Source organism: Mobula birostris, chromosome 7, assembly GCF_030028105.1.
Source record: "Mobula birostris isolate sMobBir1 chromosome 7, sMobBir1.hap1, whole genome shotgun sequence".
Classification (NCBI taxonomy): Eukaryota; Metazoa; Chordata; class Chondrichthyes; order Myliobatiformes; family Myliobatidae; genus Mobula; species Mobula birostris.
The window spans coordinates 8,922,949-8,943,667 of record NC_092376.1 but is presented as its reverse complement, the minus strand read 5'-3'; the positions used below and the strand labels follow the sequence as shown (position 1 = coordinate 8,943,667).

The window sequence follows — 20,719 nt, the reverse complement described above, 5'->3', positions numbered from 1 at the left end:
CATGGCGGGCCCACGATAGATTTTCCTAGATGTTGATAAGGAACTTGAATACAAATGGACTCTATGGTAAGCATAATGTGATGGGCCAAAGGGCATGTTATGGCAAACACTGACCATCCCTGATGATAGCCTGGTTTTAAGCCTCACTACAATTGAACAGAGTTAAGGGGGAGCTTCTTCATTCAGATAGTGGGGGCTCGTTAGTACTCTCTCGCTCGGAGGGGTGTGCAGACTTAGACACTGAACTTGTTCAAAACAGTGAGCGTAGATTTTGGATCTTTCAGGGAATTGAGGGATACAGGGGTTAGTATAGGAAAATGACACTGAGCCGTGATCTTGAAGGATAGCAGAACTAGCTCAATGAACTAGCTCAATGCTCCTGTGCAAATCACACATAATGCTGGAGGAACCGAGCAGGCCAGGCAGCATCTGTGGAAAGGAGAGGAGTAAACAGTTGACGTTTTGAGTCGAGACCCTTCATCAAGCCTGCTGAGTTCCTCTAGCATTTTACATGTGTTGATTCCCAGCATCGACAGATTTTCTGCTCTTTGGCCTACTCTTGTTCCTGCTTGCTGCCTGGACTAGTGAAAACATCTTATGAAGCTAGGGCTTTTCTCTTTAGAGTGAGGGAGGATGAAATGTGACTTAATAATGGTGTACAAAATAATAAGAGGCACAGATTGAATGGACAGTCAGAGATTTTATCCCGGGGTGGAATTGTCTAGTACGGGGAGGTATAATTTTCAGGTGCTTGGAGGGAAGTAGAGGGGGTGATGTCAGAGATAGGTTCTTTATATAGAGGGTGCCTGGCATGCACAGCCAGTGTTAGTGGTAGAGGCAGATATACTAGAGACATTTAAGAGACTTCATCTGAATGAGAGAAATATGGAGGGCTATGTGGGAGGGAAGGGTTAGATTGACCTTGGAGTGGGTTAAAAGGTCGCTACACTGCAATGTAACGTTCTATGTTCCGTGTCCTTGTGAAACATAGATTTCACACAAGACCATAAGATATAGGAGCAGAATGAGGCAATTCAGCCTGCTGAGTTTTCTCCACCATTCCATCATGGCTGATTTATTATCCCTCTCAACCCCATTCTCCTGCCTTCTCCCCATAACCTCTGATGCCCTGATTAATCAAGAACCTGTCAACCTCCACTTTAAATATATCCAATGACCTTGCCTCAGCAGCTGTCTGTGGCACTGAAGTCTACAGGTTCACCACCCTCTGGCTAAAGAAATTCCTCCTCGTTTCCATTCTAAATTGATGTCCTTCTATTTTGAGATTATCCCCTCTGGTCCTAGACTCTCCACATTTACTCTGCCCAATTAAATCATTCCCTAATGTTCAACAGTTTATCTTGTGGCTTTTGCTTTCTCAAGGAGGCAGCCCCAGCCTGTTAAACATTTTCCCAGAATTATGACTTAACATTCAGTGACTTTTAATGATACGCTGCCTTTAATGACATATTGCAGCTCTGCCGTGATGTTTATATTACTGAGCTGAATGGAATTTATATTATAGCTCTGTAAAAATTCCAGTATCAGCATTCTATTATGCTGCCACTTAACTGGTTGTATATTTTTGCTTTGTGTGAGTTTACTCCAGTCTTTATGTCGCTAAGTATCCCTCTGCTTTCACCCAACCTTCCTTGCAGAGACTATGGAAAGTTTGCTTCTCTTCCTCCTGGTGGCTGAGGGGGCAGCAGCGACATATCGACCAGAAGATCGCCCTTCCTGTGCAACAGTAAGTACCCAGAAGAGGTTCACAGTACTGTTACTACTCAGTAAATCCCTGGTTAGACTACACACGGAGTACTGTGCTCAGTTCTGATTATAGGAAGGATGCTGGAAGCTTTAGAGAAGGTGCAGAGGAGATTTACCAAGCTGCTGTCTGGATTAGAGGGCATGTCTTATGAGAATAGGTTGAGCAAACTAGGGACAACATGGCTTCACACATCAAAGTTGCTGGTGAACGCAGCAGGCCAGGCAGCATCTATAGGAAGAGGTACAGTCGACGTTTCGGGCTGAGACCCGTCGTCAGGACTAACTCTGTCCATGAAGAGGAGCAAGGTTGAAGACGGGAGAAGGGGTCATCGGTGGGGGTGGAAGAGTCCTTGCCGAAGAAGTAGGCTCAGAGACAACATGGCTTCCCTTGTGGGTAAGCAGCAACAGTGAGCTGTATTTCTTTAGCATCTCTCAGGTCCTGCTCAGGCCATTCCAGTGAGATTCATGGGCACTATTCTCCTTTGGTAGTCCCTTTGGGTTGTGGAATGACTGTCTTCACTGCACAAAACAAAGAAGGCAGAAAATAGAACAAGGAACACAGGACACAGAAGAGTACAACACAGTACAAGCCTATAGCTCATAATGTTGTGCCGACCTTTTAACCTACTCCAAGATCAATCTAACCCTTCCCTCCTACATGGTCCTCGATTTTTCTTTCATCCATGTGTCTATCTGATAGTTGTTTAAACGTCCCTACTCTTCCTGCCTCTGCCGCTGCCTCTGGCAGTGCAGTCCATGCTCATACCACTCTCTGTGTGAAAAAAACCTACTTCTGATACCCACTCCCCCACATACTTTCGTCCAATCACATTAAAATTATGCCCTCTCATCTTAGCCATTGGCGCTCTGGGAGAAGGGCACTGGCTGTCCACTCTACCTGTATTTCTTATTGCCTTGTACACCTCTGTCAAGTCACCTGTCATCTACCTTCACTCCAAAGAGAAAAGCCCCAGTCACTCAACCTATCCCCTAAGACATGTTGCTCTAATCAGGCAACATCTTGGTAAATCCCCTCTGTAACCTAAAGCTTCTACATATTTCTTATAAGAAGGTGGCCAGAATGCTGCACAATGCTCCAAGTGTGGTCGAACCAGTTTTTCACTACACCTGTGTATGCATGTACTTGTGCATATGACAGTAACCTCTGACTTTGAGTGTGTGATCAATTTGGCCGCCAGTGAACAGAGTAACAAGTTTTCATTCAAAGGGCCTAGTGCTCCCTTCATTGACCCTCTCACACAAAGCTGCAGATGTATAGTTTAACCTATAGAGATGAGCATAGACGTTTCATAACTCTAGAAATGCTCCACTGTTGGAGGTGCTGGGTTCAGAAGACCCTGTTGACACTGAGGTACAAAATACCAGCCACAACAATGAACGAGAATTCATTTATTGAGATAAGGCATTCAATAGGCCCTTCCAGTCCATTTTTCTGTGCAGTCCAGTAACCCCCAATTTAACGCCAGCCTAATCACGGGACAATTTACAGGGACCAATTAACCTACTAACCGGTCCCTCATTGGACTGCGGGAGGAAACCGCGGCACCTGGAGGAAACCCGCATACTCACAGGGAGGACGTACTGACTCCATACAGATGACATCAGAAATGAATTCTGATCTCGGACAACCTGAGCTGTAATCGTGGCGCACTGACTGCTACGCTAACTGTGGTGAGAATGTAGGAGCCCTCTCTAACCTTAGGTCCTGTTTTTGTAAGAAAGATTAGTTTTAGCAGTATGTGTTCTTTCTGGTAAAAAAAAATCCCTCCCTCTCCCCTCTTCTTCTATTCTTCACTCTGGCATCTTACTTGTTCTCACCTGCCTATCAGCACCAACCCCGTCCTCCTTCCCTTTCTCCTATGGTCCACTCTCTTCTCCTATCAGGTTCCTTCCTCTCCAGTCCTTTACCTTAACCACCCACTGGCTTCACCTATCACTTCTAGCTATGCACCTTCCTTTTCCCCCATATTTTTATTCAGGTGTCTTCCCCTTTCCTTTCCAGCCCAGATGAAGGGCCTCGGCCTGAAACGTCGAATGTTTATTCATTCCCATAGATGCTGCCTGATTTCCTCCAGCATTATGTGTGTGTGTTGCTTTGGATTTCGAGCATCTGCAGACTTCCTATTGTTTATGTGACATGCAGAGATGGAAGATGATATATTGTCCATCTAGCCCGCATTGGGCCTTTCTGTTACAGCGTGCAGTCCACAGATAACAAGATCAGCCTTTCTAGATCTCTACTGTCCTGAGAATGTCCTGTAAATCCAGAAAGTGCTGGAGTAACTTAAGTCACAATTACAAAGGTCGCTCGAGCTGCCTTTCATATATACACAAACTACAATATAAAAGCAAGGATGTAATAGTCAGACTTTATAAAGCACTGGTGAGGCCTCACTTGAAGTATTGTGTGCGTTTGGACACCTTATCTAAGAAAGGATGTGCTGACATTGGAGAGGGTTCAAAGGAGGTTCACAAAAATCATTTTGGGATTGAAAGGCTTATCGTTTGAGGAGTGTTTGATGGCTCTGGCCCTGTGCTCACTGGAATTCAGAAGAATGAGGGAGGATCTCATTGAAACCTATCAAATGTTGAAAGGCTCAATAGAGTGGATGGGAAGAGGATGTTTCCTACGGTGGGGGAGTCTAAGACCAGAGGACACAGCCTCAGAATAGAGGGATGTCCATTTAGAACAGAGATGAGGAGGAATTTCTTTAGCCAGAGGGTGGTGAATCTGTGGAACTGGTTGCCACAGGTGGCTGTGGAGGCCAAGTCATTGGGTATATTTAAGCTAGAAGTTGGTAGATTCTTGATTAGTCAGAGCATGAAGGGATATGGAGAGAAGGGAGGAGACGGGAGCTGAGAGGGAAATGGATCAGACTTGATGAAATTGCGGAGCAGACTGGATGGGTTAAATGGCCTAATTCTGCTCCTGTATCTTATTAGAATCATCAAATCACCAAGTTATAGAGAGATACAGCACAGAAGCAGCCCTGTCAGCCCACTGAGATGATGCTGACCACCAACCACAAATTTAACCTGATCTCATATTTTATCCTCCCCATCTTCCCACAACCACTCCCAGATTCTTCCACCCACCTGCATATTTCAGAAAACTGAAAGTGGCCATTTAACCTACCAACTCAAACGTCTCTGGGCTGTGGGAGGAAACAGGGGCACCCAGAGGAGACCCATTGGAGTCACAGGGAGAACGCACAAACTCTGCACAGACTGTCTCCGTCTCCATGAGGCAGCAGATCCATCAGCTGCACCCTTGTCCTGCCCATAAACTTCAAAGCTCAAAGTCAATTTGTTATCACAGTACGTATACAGTATGTCACATTATACTACCCTGAGATTCATTTTCTTGTGAGCATTTACTCGAAAATAAAGAAACACAATAGAGTTTATGAAAAAACATACATAACCTCTTCCCTCCGGGAGAAGGCTCAGGAGATTGAAGACTCATATGGCCAGATTTGGGAACAGCTTCTTTCCAACTGTGATAAGACTGCTGAACGGATCCTGACCCGGATCTGGGCCGTACCCTCCAAATATCCGGACCTGCCTCTTGGTTTTTTTGCACTACCTTACTTTCCCTTTTCTATTTTCTATTTATGATTTATAATTTAAAATTTTACTATATTTACTATTGATTTGTACTCCAGGGAGCAGGAAGTACAGAATCAAATATTGCTGTGATGATTGTACACTCTAGTATACTTATATTTTATAAAGTATAAAGTATAAGTATCAATTGTTTGGCGACAACAAAGTAAAGTAACATAGGCACATAGAGCTTAGAAAAATAGTGGGCTATGTGGTAGGGAAATTCTAGGGTTTCTAGAGTAGGTTGCATGGTCATCACAACATTGTGGGCTGAAGGGCCTGTAATGTGCTGTAGATTTCTATGTTCTATGTATAACAAAGACAAATGTGTAAAAAAAGGACAAATCGTGTCAATAATAAATTTAAAATTGTGAATAAATAATACTGAGAAAATGAGTTGTAGAGTTCTTGAAAGTGGGTCAGTAAATTGTGGGGTCAGTTTAGCGTTGAGGTGAGTGAAGTTCGAAGTTCAGAGTAATTTATTATCAAAGTACATATGTGTCACTATATACTACACCGAGATTCATTTTCTTACAGACATTCACAGTAAAATGAAGAAATACAATAGAATCAATGAAACACTACACGCAAAGACCAAAAAGCAACCAATGTGCAAAAGAAGACAAACTCTGCAAATACAATCAATAAATGAGTAGATGCATGCATACATAATTCTTCAAACATGAGCTGCAGGCTCCTTGAAAATGAGTCCATAGGTGGTGGAATCAGTTCGGTGTTGAGGTCAGTGAAGCTATCCATGCTGGTTCAAGAGCTGATGATTGAAGGGTAATAGCTGTTTCTGAACCTGCTGGTGTGGAACCTCAGGCTCCTGTACCTCCTGCCCAATGGCAGCAGTGAGAGGAGAGCATGGCCTGGATGGTGGGGGACTTGGTGATGCTTTCTCGTGATACCACTCATTGTTCATGTGCTCAGTGGTGGGGAGGGCTGGGTTGTGTTCTCAACTCTTTTGTAGGCCTTTCCATTCTTGGGCATTGGTGTTTCCTTCCCAGTCCATGATGCAACCAGTCCAGATACTTTCCACTATGCATCTATAGAAGGTTGCCAAAGTTTTAGATGACATGCCATGTCTGCACAGACTTGCAAAAAAGTGGAGGTGGTGCTGTGCCTATTTTGTAAAGGCACTTATATGCTGGTCCCAGGATAGATCCTCTGATATGGTAATTCCAAGGGAATTTTAAGTTACTGACCTTCTCCACCTCCGATCCCCTAATTGGGACTGGCTCATGCACCAAGACCTTTTATCGCAGTGTGGAAGTGGAAGAGTTGTGTCTCTGGAACACAGTTCTGAAGCCCAGATCTAAAAGACTAGCAGGATGAATGAAATTACCTCCTACTGCTCCGAATAATGCAAGCCAGATTCACGATTCTTGATTGTGATGCTGCCAATCTTCCAGAACCTGTCATAAGAAAGCTGTTAGAAGCTTTTATTATAGACATTACAGCAGGGAAAATTGTTCTTGTTGCTTTGTTGAACCTCATGACTCACACCACGAGCCTCAGTCTCTCAGCACCAGGTTCAGGGACAGTTACTACCCCTCAACCATCAGGCTCTTGAACCAAAGAAGGTAACTTCACTCAACTTCACTCGCCCCATCACAGAAATGTTCCCACAACCTATGGACTCACTGTCAAGGACTCTTCATCTCATATTCTTAATATTTATTGTGTATTTATTTATTATTATTGTTTCTTATTTTGCATTTGCAAAGTTTGTTGTCTTCTACGCTCTGGTTGAACACTCTAATTGGGCAGTCTTTCATTGATTGTGTTATAGTTATTATTCTATAGATTTGTTAAGTATGCCAACAAGAAAATAAATTTCAGGGTTGTATATAGTGACATATACTGTATGTACTTTGATATTAAAATTTACTTTGAACTTTGAACTTTGTTGCTTGTTGTGTTGGCACCAGAATGTGTGACATTTGCGGGCTTCCCCCATCACATTCCTATATTTTGTTCTTTGTAACTGAGATGTTTCACTGTAAATTTCGATGTACATGTGACTAATAAATCTGAATGCCTGGCTTTTCCCCAATTACTAGTGATTCCTCAACTTATCAAAAAAATCTATCCATTTGTGTCTTAAATATAGTTAATGAGGTAATTTTACTGCTTCAGATAATGCATTTCACTGCATATTTAAATGTACATGTGATAAATAAATCTGAATCTGAATCAAATTAGTCAAATGTCAGGCAAACTCAGCATGGTTCCGAGAATGTGACTTCTCTTACTAGCTGCATCAGTCACCTCAGATCCCACGGAATCAGGTGGAATTAAATCATCCCCTATCCCAAAGGGCCGATGAAAGAGGAAGAGAAAGATGACCCTGATTAAGACCATAAGACGTGGGAGCAGAATTAGACTATTCACCCCCTTCAGTCTGCTCCACCATTCCATCATGACCAATTTATCTTCCCTCTCAACTCTTATCTTCTCCCCTTCTTCCTGTAACCCTTGACGCCTTGATTAATCAGGAACCTATCAACCTTCACTTTAAATATACCCAATGATCTGGCCACCACAGCTGTCTGTGGCATTGAATTCCACAAATTCACCACCCTCTGGCTAAAGAAATTCATCCTCATCTCTGTTCAAAAGGGAAGATTCTCTATCCTGAGGCTGAGCACTCTGGTTCTAGACTCCCCTAGTATATGAAACATCCTCTCCACGTCCACTCTATCAAGGCCTTTCAATATTTGATAGGTTTCAATGATCCCTCCGCCCCACCCCTCATTCTTCTAAACTCCAGCAAGTACAGGCTCAGAGCCATCCAATGCTGCTCATAAACTAACCCTTTCATTCCCAGGATCATTCTTGTGAACCTCCTCCAGACCCTCTCCAGTGCCAGTACATCTTTCCTGAGATGAAGGGCCCAAAACTGCTCACAATTCCCCAATTGTGGTCTGGCTGATGCCCTATAAAGCCTCAGCATTACATCCTTGCTTTTATAATCTAGTCCTCTCGAAATAAATGCTAACATTGCATTTGTCTTCCTTACCCCCAACTCAACCTACAAGTTAAACTTTAGGGAATCCTGCGTAAGGACTCTCAAGTCCTTTTGCACCTCTGAGTTCTGAATTTTCTCCCCGTTGGGAAATAGTCTCTCCCTTTATTTTTCTACCAGACTTCATGACTATGCACTGTATTCCATCTGCCATTTCTTTGACCATTCTCCTCCTGCAGACACCCAGCTTCTTCAACACTGCATGCACCTCCACCTATCTCTGTATCATCTGCAGACCTTGCCACAAAGCCATCAAGTAAAGCTTAACCTGCAATTACAACTGTATAAGGAAGCGGAATGCGGGCATGGCATTGAGTAACAATGGGAAAATGCCAGGATAACAAAACAGAGTTGCTTCTCTGTGGTGACACCACAAATAATTACAGGAGGATGTTATTGCTTTAGTGGCTAGGTCGCCCTGTGCTCCTAAGACATGCATCACTCTGCCAAGAATGGTTTGCATTGCTCAGAGTGATAGAGTGCTACAGCATAGAAATAGGTTCTTCAGCCCATCTAGTCCATGCCAAAATGTTATTCTGCCTAGTCCCATCTACCCACACCTGGACCATAGTTCTCCATTCCCCTCCAATCCATCTACCTACCCAAACATCGCTTACATATTACAATTGAACATAAATCCAACACTCCCGCTGGCAGCTCGTTCCACACTCAAAACATCTGATAAGTGATGAAGTTCCCCTTAAACATTTCACCTTTCACCCTTGACCTCTAGTTCTAGTCTCACCCAACCTTAGTGGAAAAAGCCTGCTTGCATTTATCCTCTAATCTCCCCTCATTCTCCTATGCTACAGGAAATTAAGTCCTAACGTACTCAACCTTTCCCTAAACCTCAAGTCCTCAAGCCCTAAAGACCATATGAGTAGAATTAGGTCATTTGACCCATCAAGTTTGCTCCACCATTTAATCATGGCTGATACTTTATTCCCCTCCTCAGCCACACTCCCCGGCCTTCTCCCTGTAACCTTTGATGCCGTGTCCAATCAAGAACCTATTCAGCTCTGCCTTAAATGCACCCAATGACCTGGCCTCCACAGTGGCCTGTGGTATAAATTCAACAAATTCACCACCCTCAGGCTAAAGAAATTTCTCCACATCTCTATTTTAAATGGATGCCCCTCTATCCTGAGGCTGTGCCCTCTTGTCCTAGACTCCCCCACCATGGGAAATATCCTTTCCACCTTTACCCTGTTTAGGCCTTTCAACGTTCGAAAGGTTTCAATGAAATCCCCCCTCATCCTTCTAACTTCCAGTGAGTACAGACCCAGAGCCATCTAACATTCCTCATATGATAACTCTTTCATTCCTGGAATCATCCTTGTGAACCTCCTCTGAACCCTCTCCAATGCCAGCACATCTTTTCTTAGATGAGGAGCCCAAATCTGTTCACAATACTCAAGGTGAGGCTTCACCAGTGTCTATAAAGCCTCAGCATCACATCCCTGCTATTGTATTCTAGACTTATTGTATTTGCCTTCCTCATCACCGACTCAACCTGCAGGTTAATCTTGAGGGTGTTCTGCACAAGGACTCCTGAGTCCCTTTGCATCTCAGACTTTAGGATTTTCACCCTGTTTAGAAAATGATCAGCACATTTATTTCTACTATTAAAGTGTATGACCATGCATTTCCAGCCTTGTACTTCGTTTGCCACTTTCTTGCCCGTTCTCCTAATCTGTCTAAGTCCTTTTGCAGCCTACCTGTTTCCTCAATACTGCCTGCCCCTCCATCAATCTTCATGTCATCTGCAAAATTGGCAATCAAGCCATCTATTCCATCATCTAAATTATTGATATACAGCATAAAAAGAAGCGGTCCCCACACCGACCCCTGCGGAACACCACTAGTCGCTGGCAGCCAGCTAGAAAAGGATCCTTTTATTCCCACTGGCTGCTTCCTAGCAAGCAGCCAATTCTCCAACTATGTTAGTAATACATAGTCTCTATTTCCTGAGGAGACTGAGGTCCTTTAACATCTGCCGGATGATGCTGAGGATGTTCTACGAGTCTGTGGTGGCCAGTGCGATCATGTTTGCTGTTGTGTGCTGGGGCAGCAGGCTGAGGGTAGCAGACACCAACAGAATCAACAAACTCATTTGTAAGGCCAGTGATGTTGTGGGGATGGAACTGGACTCTCTGACGGTGGTGTCTGAAAAGAGGATGCTGTCCAAGTTGCATGCCATCTTGGTCAATGTCTCCCATCCACTACATAATGTACTGGTTGGGCACAGGAGTACATTCAGCCAGAGACTCATTCCACCGAGATGCAACGCAGAGCGTCATAGGAAGTCATTCCTGCCTGTGGCCATCAAACTTTACAACTCCTCCCTTGGAGGGTCAGACACCCTGAGCCAATAGGATGGTCCTGAACGTATTTCCTGGCATAATTTACATATTATTATTTAATTATTTATGGTTTTATATTTATACTCTATTCTTGGTTGGTGCAACTGTAATGAAACCCAATTTCCCTCGGGATCGATAAAGTATGACTATGACTATGACTAATACCATGGGTTCTTATTATTGTGGGAAATGGGCACCGGGTTGCTCTGTGCTAACTGCCTATTCACATTTCCATTTCTCCTGGCTTTTCACCCAGCCACTCACTTCCTGCAACTTCAGGGTGACTACTTCCCTGTAACTCGAATCGATGATCTCCTCACTCTCCCATACAAGCCGGAGGTCATCCAGCTGCTGCTCCAAATCCCAGCCACATCCTTGTAAATTTTGTCTGTAGTCTTCCAATCTTATTGGTATCTTTCCTGTAGGTAAGTGAGCAGAACTGCACACAATACTCCAAATTTAACCTCACCAATGTCTCATTCATATACTCTATAACCTCAGTGGAACTTGGCTTGCATTAACACTATCTATACCCCTTAAAATTTTGTATTCCTATAAGACCATAAGACCATAAGATATAGGAGCAGAAGTAGGCCATTTGGCCCATTGAGTCTGTTCTGCCATTCAACTATGGGCTGATCCAATTCTTCCAGTCATCCTCGCTTCCCTACCTTCTCCCCCAAACCCTTTGATGCCCTGGCTAATCAACAGCCTATCTATCTCAGCCTTAAATGCACCCAATGACTTGGCCTCCACAGCCGCTCATGGCAACAAATTCCACAGATTTACTACCCTCTGACTAAAGTAATTTCTCCGCATCTCTGTTCTAAATGGACGTCCTTCAATCCTGAAGTCCTGCCCTCTTGTCCTAGACTCCCCTACCATGGGAAATAACTTTGTCATATCTAATCTGTTCAGGCCTTTTAACATTTGGAATGTTTCTATGAGATCCCCCCACATTCTCTTGAACTCTAGACGTTCCTCATACAGGTAACCCTTTTATTCCTGGAATCATTCTCGTGAATCTTCTCTGAACCTTCTCCAATGTCAGTATATCCTTTCTAAAATAAAGAGCCCAAAACTGCACACAATATTCCAAGTCTGGTCTCACAATTGCCTTATAGAGCCTCAACATCATATCCCTGGTCCTATATTCTATACCTCTAGAAATGAATGCCAGCGCAGCTGATCCCTTAGTGGGCTCAACAACAAGCTATTCTGAAAAGCCATACCTTAGACAGTCTACAAATTCTCCCTCTTGAGGTCCAGTACTGGCCTAGTTTTCCCAATCCACTTTCATGTTATCAATGATTATCATGACATTGCCCTTCTGACTTACCTTTTCTATCTCCTGCTGTAATTTGTAATCCACATCTCAGCTGCTGTTTGGAGGCCTGTATACAACTGTTAGGGTCCTTTTACCCTTGCCATTTTCCCCTTCCTCAGCCCTATCACTCCGGTTCCCAGCCCCCTGCCAAATTAGTTTAAACCCTCCTTAACAGCTATATTAAACCTGCCTGCTAGGATATTGGACCCCTTTGGGTTCAGGTGTAACCCGTCCTTTTCGTACAGGTCGTACCTCCCCTAGAAGATGCCCCAGTGATCCAGGAACCCGAAGCCCTGCCCCCTACACCAGTCTCTCAGCCACACATTAATATGCCTGATCATGCTATTCTGCGCCCGTTAGCACGTGGCACAGGCAGCAATCCTGAGATTACTACTCTGGAGGACCTGCTTTTCAGCTTCCTACCCAACTCCCTGAATTCTCTCTTCAGGACCCCCTCCCTTTTCCTACCTATGGCATGGGCACCAACGTGTACCAAGACTTCTGGCTGTTCACCCTCTCCTTTCAGAATACTCTGCACCTGATCTGAGATATCCTGTGCCCTGGCACCTGGGAGGCAACACACCATGTGGGTATCTCTATCAGGCTGACAGAACTTCTTGTCTGTTCCACTCACTATGGAATCCCCTATGAATACTGCATTCTTCATCTTCTTTTCTCCCTTTTGCACCACAGAACCAGGCTTAGTGCCAGAGGCCCGATCGCCATGGTTGTCCTCTGTCAGGTCACCCCCCTCAACAGCATCCAAAGCTCTTCCCATCCCTCCCCTGACAGTCACCCACTTATCTAATTGCTGCAGCCTTGGGGTGACTAGCTCCTTGTAGCTCTTATCTATCTCCTGCTCACTTTCCCTAATAAACTGTAGGTCATCAAGCCGCAGCTCCAGATCCCTAACACGGTCTCTCAGAAGCTGCATCTCGGTGCACCTGGCGCAGATGTGGCCATCTGGGAGACTGGAAGATTCCCAGGATTCCCACATCTGACACCCAGAAGAAAGTACTAACCCTTACAGACATGCTCTGTATTCTGCTAAACAAAAATGCAAAGAAAAGAAAACAAATTCCACTTACCCACTCACCTCGCTGAAGCCCAAATGAGCCAAAGCCCTACCACTCTGCCTCAGTCGATGACCGCTCCGCTAGGCAGTGTCTCCCTTTTATGCTTGAACCTTCCCTGCTATCTAACTCACAATCGCTGCTCCGGTTATAGCCGCTGATAGGCCATGTACAATGGACAAACACTCTCAAAGCTCCCTTTTTAAATAACCGCTGCTGACCTGCGAGAAATCCCTCTTGGTAAAGCTTCGTTGACACTGCCGGTGGGCCACGTACAATTTCCTCTATCAAATCTCCCCTCATTCTCCTTCACTGTGGTTAAGCAGCATCTGTGGCAGTTGAAGAATTGTCAACATCCCGAGTCTGAGCAAGGATGGACTTGGAACTTGATCCATCGCCAGTTCCTTTCCTCCCACAAGTGGCTCTCTGCCCTTTGCATTCCTCCAAGAGTTCAGCAGAGAAGGTAGCTGAAGGTGAGCAGCTGAGAATTGTGCTGGAGGCAGCCTGCAAGCGTCACCACGCTTTTAGCACCAACATAGAATGCCCAGAACTTATTCACCCTAGCCAAGACCATACGTCTTTGGAACGTGGGGGAAAACTGGAACACCCGGAAGAAACCCAGCTTGTTGCCGGTGATGGGGAGAACATACAAACTCCTTACAGACAGCGGTGGGAATTGAACCCCGATCACTATCACTGGCGCTGTAAAACCTTTACACTAAATGCTATGTTATCGTGCTGCCCTCACAGTAGAGGACTAAAGGGAAGAAAGATGGGTGGAGAGCATGCCAGGGTGTCTTTAATTTTGTTTAGCAATGTAATCTAATAAAATACAATTTGTACTCAACTTTCCTTTTAATTTTAGATAGAGTCGGAAGCACGATGTCAGAATAAATCTCTTAACGTAATCCCTCTGGGCCTGCCTCAAGACATATGGAAGTTGGATTTATCTGTTAACCGCATCCAAATGCTAACCTTGCACAACTTGACTCAGTACCCCTCCATCCAGCACCTGGACTTGGAGTCCAACCAACTGGAGTTTATTGAGCCTGGATCATTTGCCTCTCTACTACGCCTCGAGGAGCTTAACCTTGCAAACAATCTCTTGGACCTGAGCAAAGATGGACTTGGGAGACTGCCGCGTGTTAAAAGGCTGGACTTGTCTGGAAACAGTTTGTATACTGGTGTTGTCGAGGGTTTCCTAAAGGATGCACCTTTGCTTGAGCAGGTATCCTTGGCCAGGAACAGCATCACCAAACTCTCAGACCATACGTTCCAAGGGAACCCGTCACTGACACATATAAACTTACACCACAACATCATCATCAAGATAGAATCGGGGGCGTTTCAGTCACTTTCTAATCTGTCCGTCCTCGACCTCGCCATGAACTCCATCCCCTGCATCACCGAGTTCGACCTTAGACACCTTCAGTTCTTGAACTTGAGTAGAAACAGCATCGAGCTTTTCATTGTGAAGGAATCTGATGAAGTGTATCATCTTCAGTGGCTGGACCTCAGCGACAACAACCTGCCCTATTTTCCCACCTTCCCCAAGAGAAACCGCCTCAGGCACCTCAATCTGTCACGCAATTGCATCCAGGGGTTTTCACTAGACGCCATTAGTCTCAGGATGGACCGTCTAGAAGGGAGGCTGGACCACAATCCCAAGGCTAACCAAAGCTGGACCACCCCAACGGCTCACCTGTCCGATCTGGTGTACCTGGACCTGAGCTACAATGAGATAACCTCCATCCCGTGGGATTTCTTCCGGAGTATGAAGTCCCTGAGGTTCCTCAACCTGAGCAAGAACTGCCTCCAGAGCTTTGTGGTAGATGATATGAATGTATTGAATTCTCTGGTGAACTTGGACCTCAGCTCCAATGCCCTGCAGAACCTCTCGCTGTCCAGCAGTGGCTTCCACCACCTGAAATACCTCTACCTTCAGGACAACTACCTTCAAAGTCTGCCTTCCGATATCTTTAGCAGCCTCTCCAGCATCCAAATCCTTAGCCTTCAAAACAACAATATCAGTGTCTGTCAGGGGATTCCCAGGCATAAGAGCCCCACCAATGACTGCATGTTCTTCTCTGAAATCACAACGCTTAGGTATTTATATCTACACAACAACAACATTAAATATTTGCCACCTCATGCATTCCATCAGACTCCTCTTTCGGAGTTAGATCTGTCTCTGAATCCTGGAATCTATATCCACCCTGAGGGATTCGCTGGTTTAGAATTTCCCCTGATGTACTTGTCCTTGGGAGGCAATGGTCTCTCTTCACTCAGCATGAACCTGTCTCACTTTAACAACCTCAGAACGCTGGACGTGTCCAACAACCGCCTGAGTGAGTTTCTGGTCACCACCAGGAACCTTTCTTTGGAGCACGTGGACTTGCGCAACAACACGCTGGACAGCTTGCAGGAGACGTCCATGGAGGTGCTGAATGGGACGTTAAGGACATTGCAGCTCTCGGGGAACCCGTTCAACTGCTGCCAGGCGACGTGGGTCAGGTGGCTGGCCCAGGTCGACGTGCTGGACAAGTGGTCAGTCTTGTGTTATTACCCCACCGTCAACGGGCACTCGCAGGCGAATCTGTTCACCGCTCAGCCCGGTCTCTGCCAGGAGCTGCCACTGGACTGGACAAACTGGGGCATCCTAATGCTCATCTTAGTGACTGTGCTTTTGGGATTTGCCACACTTCTCGGCTGTTGCCTGGCACACAGGCAACGAGTCAACAAAATGTTTGTACACCATGTAAAAGCTTAGCCAACTGACTTAATTCTTTGTTGATATGTAAATGAAATGGAATGAGGTGAATAAATCTATATATAGTTCTGTATATAATCTCCTTTTCCCCCTTCCAGCCCAACTCCAAGCGATTTTTTTGGTGACAACCCCCTATTCCCTAGAGTATAGGAAGATGACAGAAGATTTGATTGAGGCATACAAAATTACGAGGGGTATCGATAATGTAAATGCAAGCAGCTTTTTCCGCTAAGGTTGGGTGAGACTGAAACAAGAGGTCATGGGTTAAGGATGAAAGGTGAAATGTGTAAGGGGAACAGGAGGGGGATCTTCTTCACTGAGTGAGAGTGTGGAACGAGCTCCCAGTGGAAGTGGTGGGAGCGGGTTCAATTTCAACATTTAAGAAAAATATGTATAGGTACATGAATGGGAAGCATATGGAGGGCTATGGTCCGGTGGCAAGTCAATGGGACCAGGTAGAATGAGTGTTTGGCATGGACTAGATGGGCCAAATGGCCTGTTTCTGTGCTGTAGTGTCCGATGATTGGATGACTCTATTTCCCACTGACCTACCCTGGAGGAATTTATTTAACCAGGGGGCGGTGAATCTACGGAATTCATTGCCACAGACAGCAATGGAGGCCAAGTCATTGGGTGTATTTAAAACAGAGGTTGATAGATTCTTGATTAGTAAGTGAGTAAAAGGTTATGGGGAGAAGCCAGAAGAATAGGGTTGAGAGGGATAATAAGTCAGCCAAGATGGAATGGTGGAGCAGATTTGATGGGCTGAATGGCCTAAATTCTTCCCCTATGTCTTATCAGCAACCAGTCCTCAACAGCTACTTTCAAGATGACCACAGATGGGGTGAATGGCCTCAGTAGCGATTCGATGAACCTGTACCTCCTTAAATCTATATTGAGGGTGGGACATGTACCTGAGAACAGGGTAATTAACTTAAAATGAGCAGCACACACAAAATGCTGGAGGGACTCAGCAAGTCAGGCAGCATCTATGGAGGAGAATAAAGAGTTGATATTTCAAGCTGAGACCTTTCCTATCAAGTGACTCTTCTTGCCCCAAAACGTCAACTGTTTATTCCTCTCCATAGACGCTGTCTGACTTGCTGGGTTCCTCCAGCATTTTGTGTGTGTGTTACTCGATTTATAGAATCTGCAGAAGCTGAAAATTCAAAGCAACTCACACAAAATGCTGGAGGAACTCAGCAGGTTAGCTAGCATCTGTGGAAATGAATAAGCAGCCAATGTTTTGGTCCAAGACCCTGAAAGAATCTCGGCCTGAAACATTCCTCTCCATAGATTAATATTTATGCCATCAGGTTGAAGGCTACCCATATAGAATATAAGCTGTTGCTCCTTCACCCTGAGGGTGGCCTAAGGACCGACATGTCGGAATGGGAATGGGAGTCAGAATTAAAATGTTAGGGTACCGGGAAGTTCTGCTGTTTTGTGGATGCACTGGAGGTGCTCAACGAAGCAGTCCTCCAACTTACAATGGATCTCGAGATTTGAGTTACTGCCTGGCCTGCTGAGTTCCTCCAGGATTTTTTGTATAACCTCGGATTTCCAACATCTGCAGAATCTCTTGTGTTTTTGACTTTCAAAGGAAGTGTTTGGTTGACGTGGATGAATTGGGCCACAGAACCTGTTTCCATGCCATATTCTTCTAAGAGCTGCTCAAGTGCTTAAAGAGGTTAAGAAGATTGGGTGCTGAGACATAAACTGAGAAGTGGAGACAGTAAGGTCAAATGCTGTGGATGAATCATCTCATGGTACATTCAAGAGTTATGTTGAAACAAGATCACATCCCTTTCCTATAATTATTTTCGGGAATTATTTCCTTAGTAACTATTGTGAAAACTGTCATCATACTATAGTAACACAATAGTTCCTTAGTAACTATTGTGAAAACTGTCATCATACTTAATCATAATTTGGGCAGACGGGGCTCGTCAGCCATGGTTGGCAGCTCATGTAGGAGAAAGAAAGAACACTGTTCTCATATCTCTGCTGCCTTACAGCTACACCCACTCATGGGGAGGGCTTCGGGAGTAAACCCGGAGGGAAAAATCTGAAGCTGGAGTCCCTGAGGCAGTCCTACTTTGAGTTCAATGCTGACTGGCAACTCCTGCGACACTGCTGGTGCTAAAGTACCTCGCTCTGCTGTTCCTTTGGATTCATAAGCTGCACGGAGAGGGGGATCTTGCTTTCCATATCGCACGGCCCAGGCCTGTGTATCTAGACAGCTAGGACACAACGTCCATGGTCGACCCTGGAGCTATGAAGGCTTGCTTAATCATAAAGATTCCGAACGAGAATCAGGTTTCTAGCGATGATTTCACAATCAAAGTCACTTAGATCACATTTCTTTCCCCCATTCTGATGTTTGGTCTGAACAACAACTTGACCAGGTCTGGATGCTTTTATGCAGTGATTTGCTGCCTCATGATTGGCTAATTGGATATTTGCATTAGTGAGCAGGTGTACAGGTTTGAGGCCACTGAGTGTATGTCCACTGATAGCCTTCTTTGTAATTGCATCAATATGTTGGGACCAGGATAGATTTTCAGAGTTGTTGACACCCATGAACTTAAAACTGCTCACCCTTTCTGCCGCTGACCCCTCGATGAGGACTGATGTGTGTTCTTTTGATCTTCCTTTTCTGAAGTCCACAATCAATCGCTTGGTGTTAATGATGTTGAATAAACAGCAATAGCAGTAAAGCTGTTGTTGGGACACTACTCAACTAGCCAATCTATCTTATTCTGATTCTGAAGCAGCATCAAAGGGTGGAGAAGAGATCACTTGGCATGCTGGCCTTCATCAGTCTGAGCACTGAGAACAGAAGTTGGGACAGAGTGGAGTTGTACAAGATGTTGGTGAAATTACTAGAGTATTGTTCATTGTTTTGGTTACCTTGTTAAAGGAAAGATGTCATTAAGTTAGAAAATGTTCCAACATGTTGGTCCATGGTTCTTCTTGTGCCATGATGAGGCCACCCTCAGGGTGGAGGAGTAATACTTTATATTCCATCTGGGTAGCCTCCATACTGGTGGTGTGAACATTGATTTCTCCTTCCAGTAGAAACTTCTTCCCTCCCCCTCCCTTCTTCTTCTATTCCCCACTCTGGCCTCTTACCTCTTCGCACCTGCCTATCACCCCTCCCCGGGTCCCCTCCTCCTTCCCTTTCTCCTGTGGTCCACCCTCCTCTCCTATCAGATTCCTTCCTCTCCAGCCTTTTACTTTTCCCACCCACCTGGCTTCACCTATCACCTTCTAGCTATTCTCCTTCCCCACCCCTACCTTCTTATCCTGGCATCTTCCCCTCCCCTTTCCAGTCCTGAAGAAGGGTCTTGGCCCAAAACATTGACTGTTTACTCATTTCTATCAATGCCGCCTGACCTGCCGAGTTTCTCCAAACGTTTTGTGTGTGTTGCTCTGGATTTCCAGCATCTGCAGAATCTCTTGTGCTTATAAAAATATTGCCAGGATTTGACGGCCTAAGTTATGGGGAGAGGTTGAGGAGGCTAGGATTTTATTCCTTGGCATTTAGGAGGCTGATATACTGATGTATAAGATCATAGGGGCATAGATTGGGGGGGGGGGGTTCACATGGTGTTTTTCACAGGGAGAAGGAATTAAAAAACCTGGGGGGCAAATACTTACAGGGAGAGGGGAAAGAGGGGAAACTTCTACACATGGTAATGTGAATAAGGAATGAACCACCAGGAGAAGGGATTGAGGTGGGTGCAATAATAACATTTAAAAGGCACGTTAGATTTAAATTGTTTCGTCTCTGACACATGTACTGAATGACAGTGAGAAAGTTTGTTTCGCATGCCATCCTTATCATATCATCACATCGCTGCACTGAGATGTTATGAGGAAAAATAGTACCAGAATGCAGAATAAAAGCAGAACCTCCTGCTGGCTACCCATTTCATTCAATTCCTATTCTGACATGTCTGGCCATGGCCTCTATTGCTATGATAAGACCTAAGTCAGGTTGGAGGAGCAACATCACATATTCCATCTGGGTAGCCTCAAACCTGATGGTATGAACATAGAACATAGAACATAGAATAGTACAGCACAGTACAGGCCCTTCGGCCCACAATGTTGTGCTGACCTTCAAACCCTGCCTCCCATATAAGCCCCCAACTTAGATTCCTCCATATACCTGTCTAGTAGTCTCTTAAACTTCACTAGTGTACCTGCCTCCACCACTGACTCAGGCAGTGCATTCCACACACCAACCACTCTCTGAGTAAAAAACCTTCCTCTGATATCCCCCTTGAACTTCCCACCCCTTACCCTAAAGCCATGTCCTCTCGTAGGACATGGACATCTATTTCTTCAACTTTTAGTAATTTCTCCGGTCTCCTTTTCCATTCTCCATTCTGTCTTCCCTCTTAACTATTCTCTTCTCCTAATCTGCCCAACACCTCCCTCCGGGGGCTGACCTCCTTCCCTTTCTTCCATGGTCCACTCTCCTCTCTTATTATCAGATTCCTTCTTTACCCTTTCTACCTATCCCCTCCCGGCTTCTTACATCATCTGCCCCTCCCCGTCCAAGCACTTTCCCCCTTATTGGCATCCACCTATCACTTGCTAGCTTGTATTCCCAACACGCGCCCCCCCCCCAAACTTTCTTATTCTGGCTTCTGCCCCTTTACTTTCTAGTTCAGATGAAAGGTCTCATCCCAAAGAATCAACTGTGTATTACCCTCCACAGATGTTACCTGACCTGTTGAGTTCCCCAGT

At 45.0% G+C, this 20,719-nt stretch overlaps 1 protein-coding gene across 6 annotated transcripts in view; it reads left to right on the top strand.

The window, feature by feature from the left end:
• lrrc32 (leucine rich repeat containing 32) overlaps positions 1-16,046 on the top strand; it is a 55,898-nt gene extending 39,852 nt beyond the window's left edge. For 4 of the 6 annotated variants that reach the window (XM_072262596.1, XM_072262599.1, XM_072262598.1 and 1 more), the window contains exons 2-3: positions 1,659-1,747; positions 14,054-16,045. In XM_072262596.1, the coding sequence (XP_072118697.1) occupies positions 1,664-1,747; positions 14,054-15,958 (1,989 nt within the window). In that variant the 5' untranslated portion in view covers positions 1,659-1,663 and the 3' untranslated portion in view covers positions 15,959-16,045. Of the gene's footprint in view, positions 1-1,658; positions 1,748-14,053 lie in introns of all 6 variants that reach the window. The other 2 variants (XM_072262594.1, XM_072262595.1) reach the window with 1 other exon arrangement.
• Positions 16,047-20,719: the final 4,673 nt, after the last annotated feature.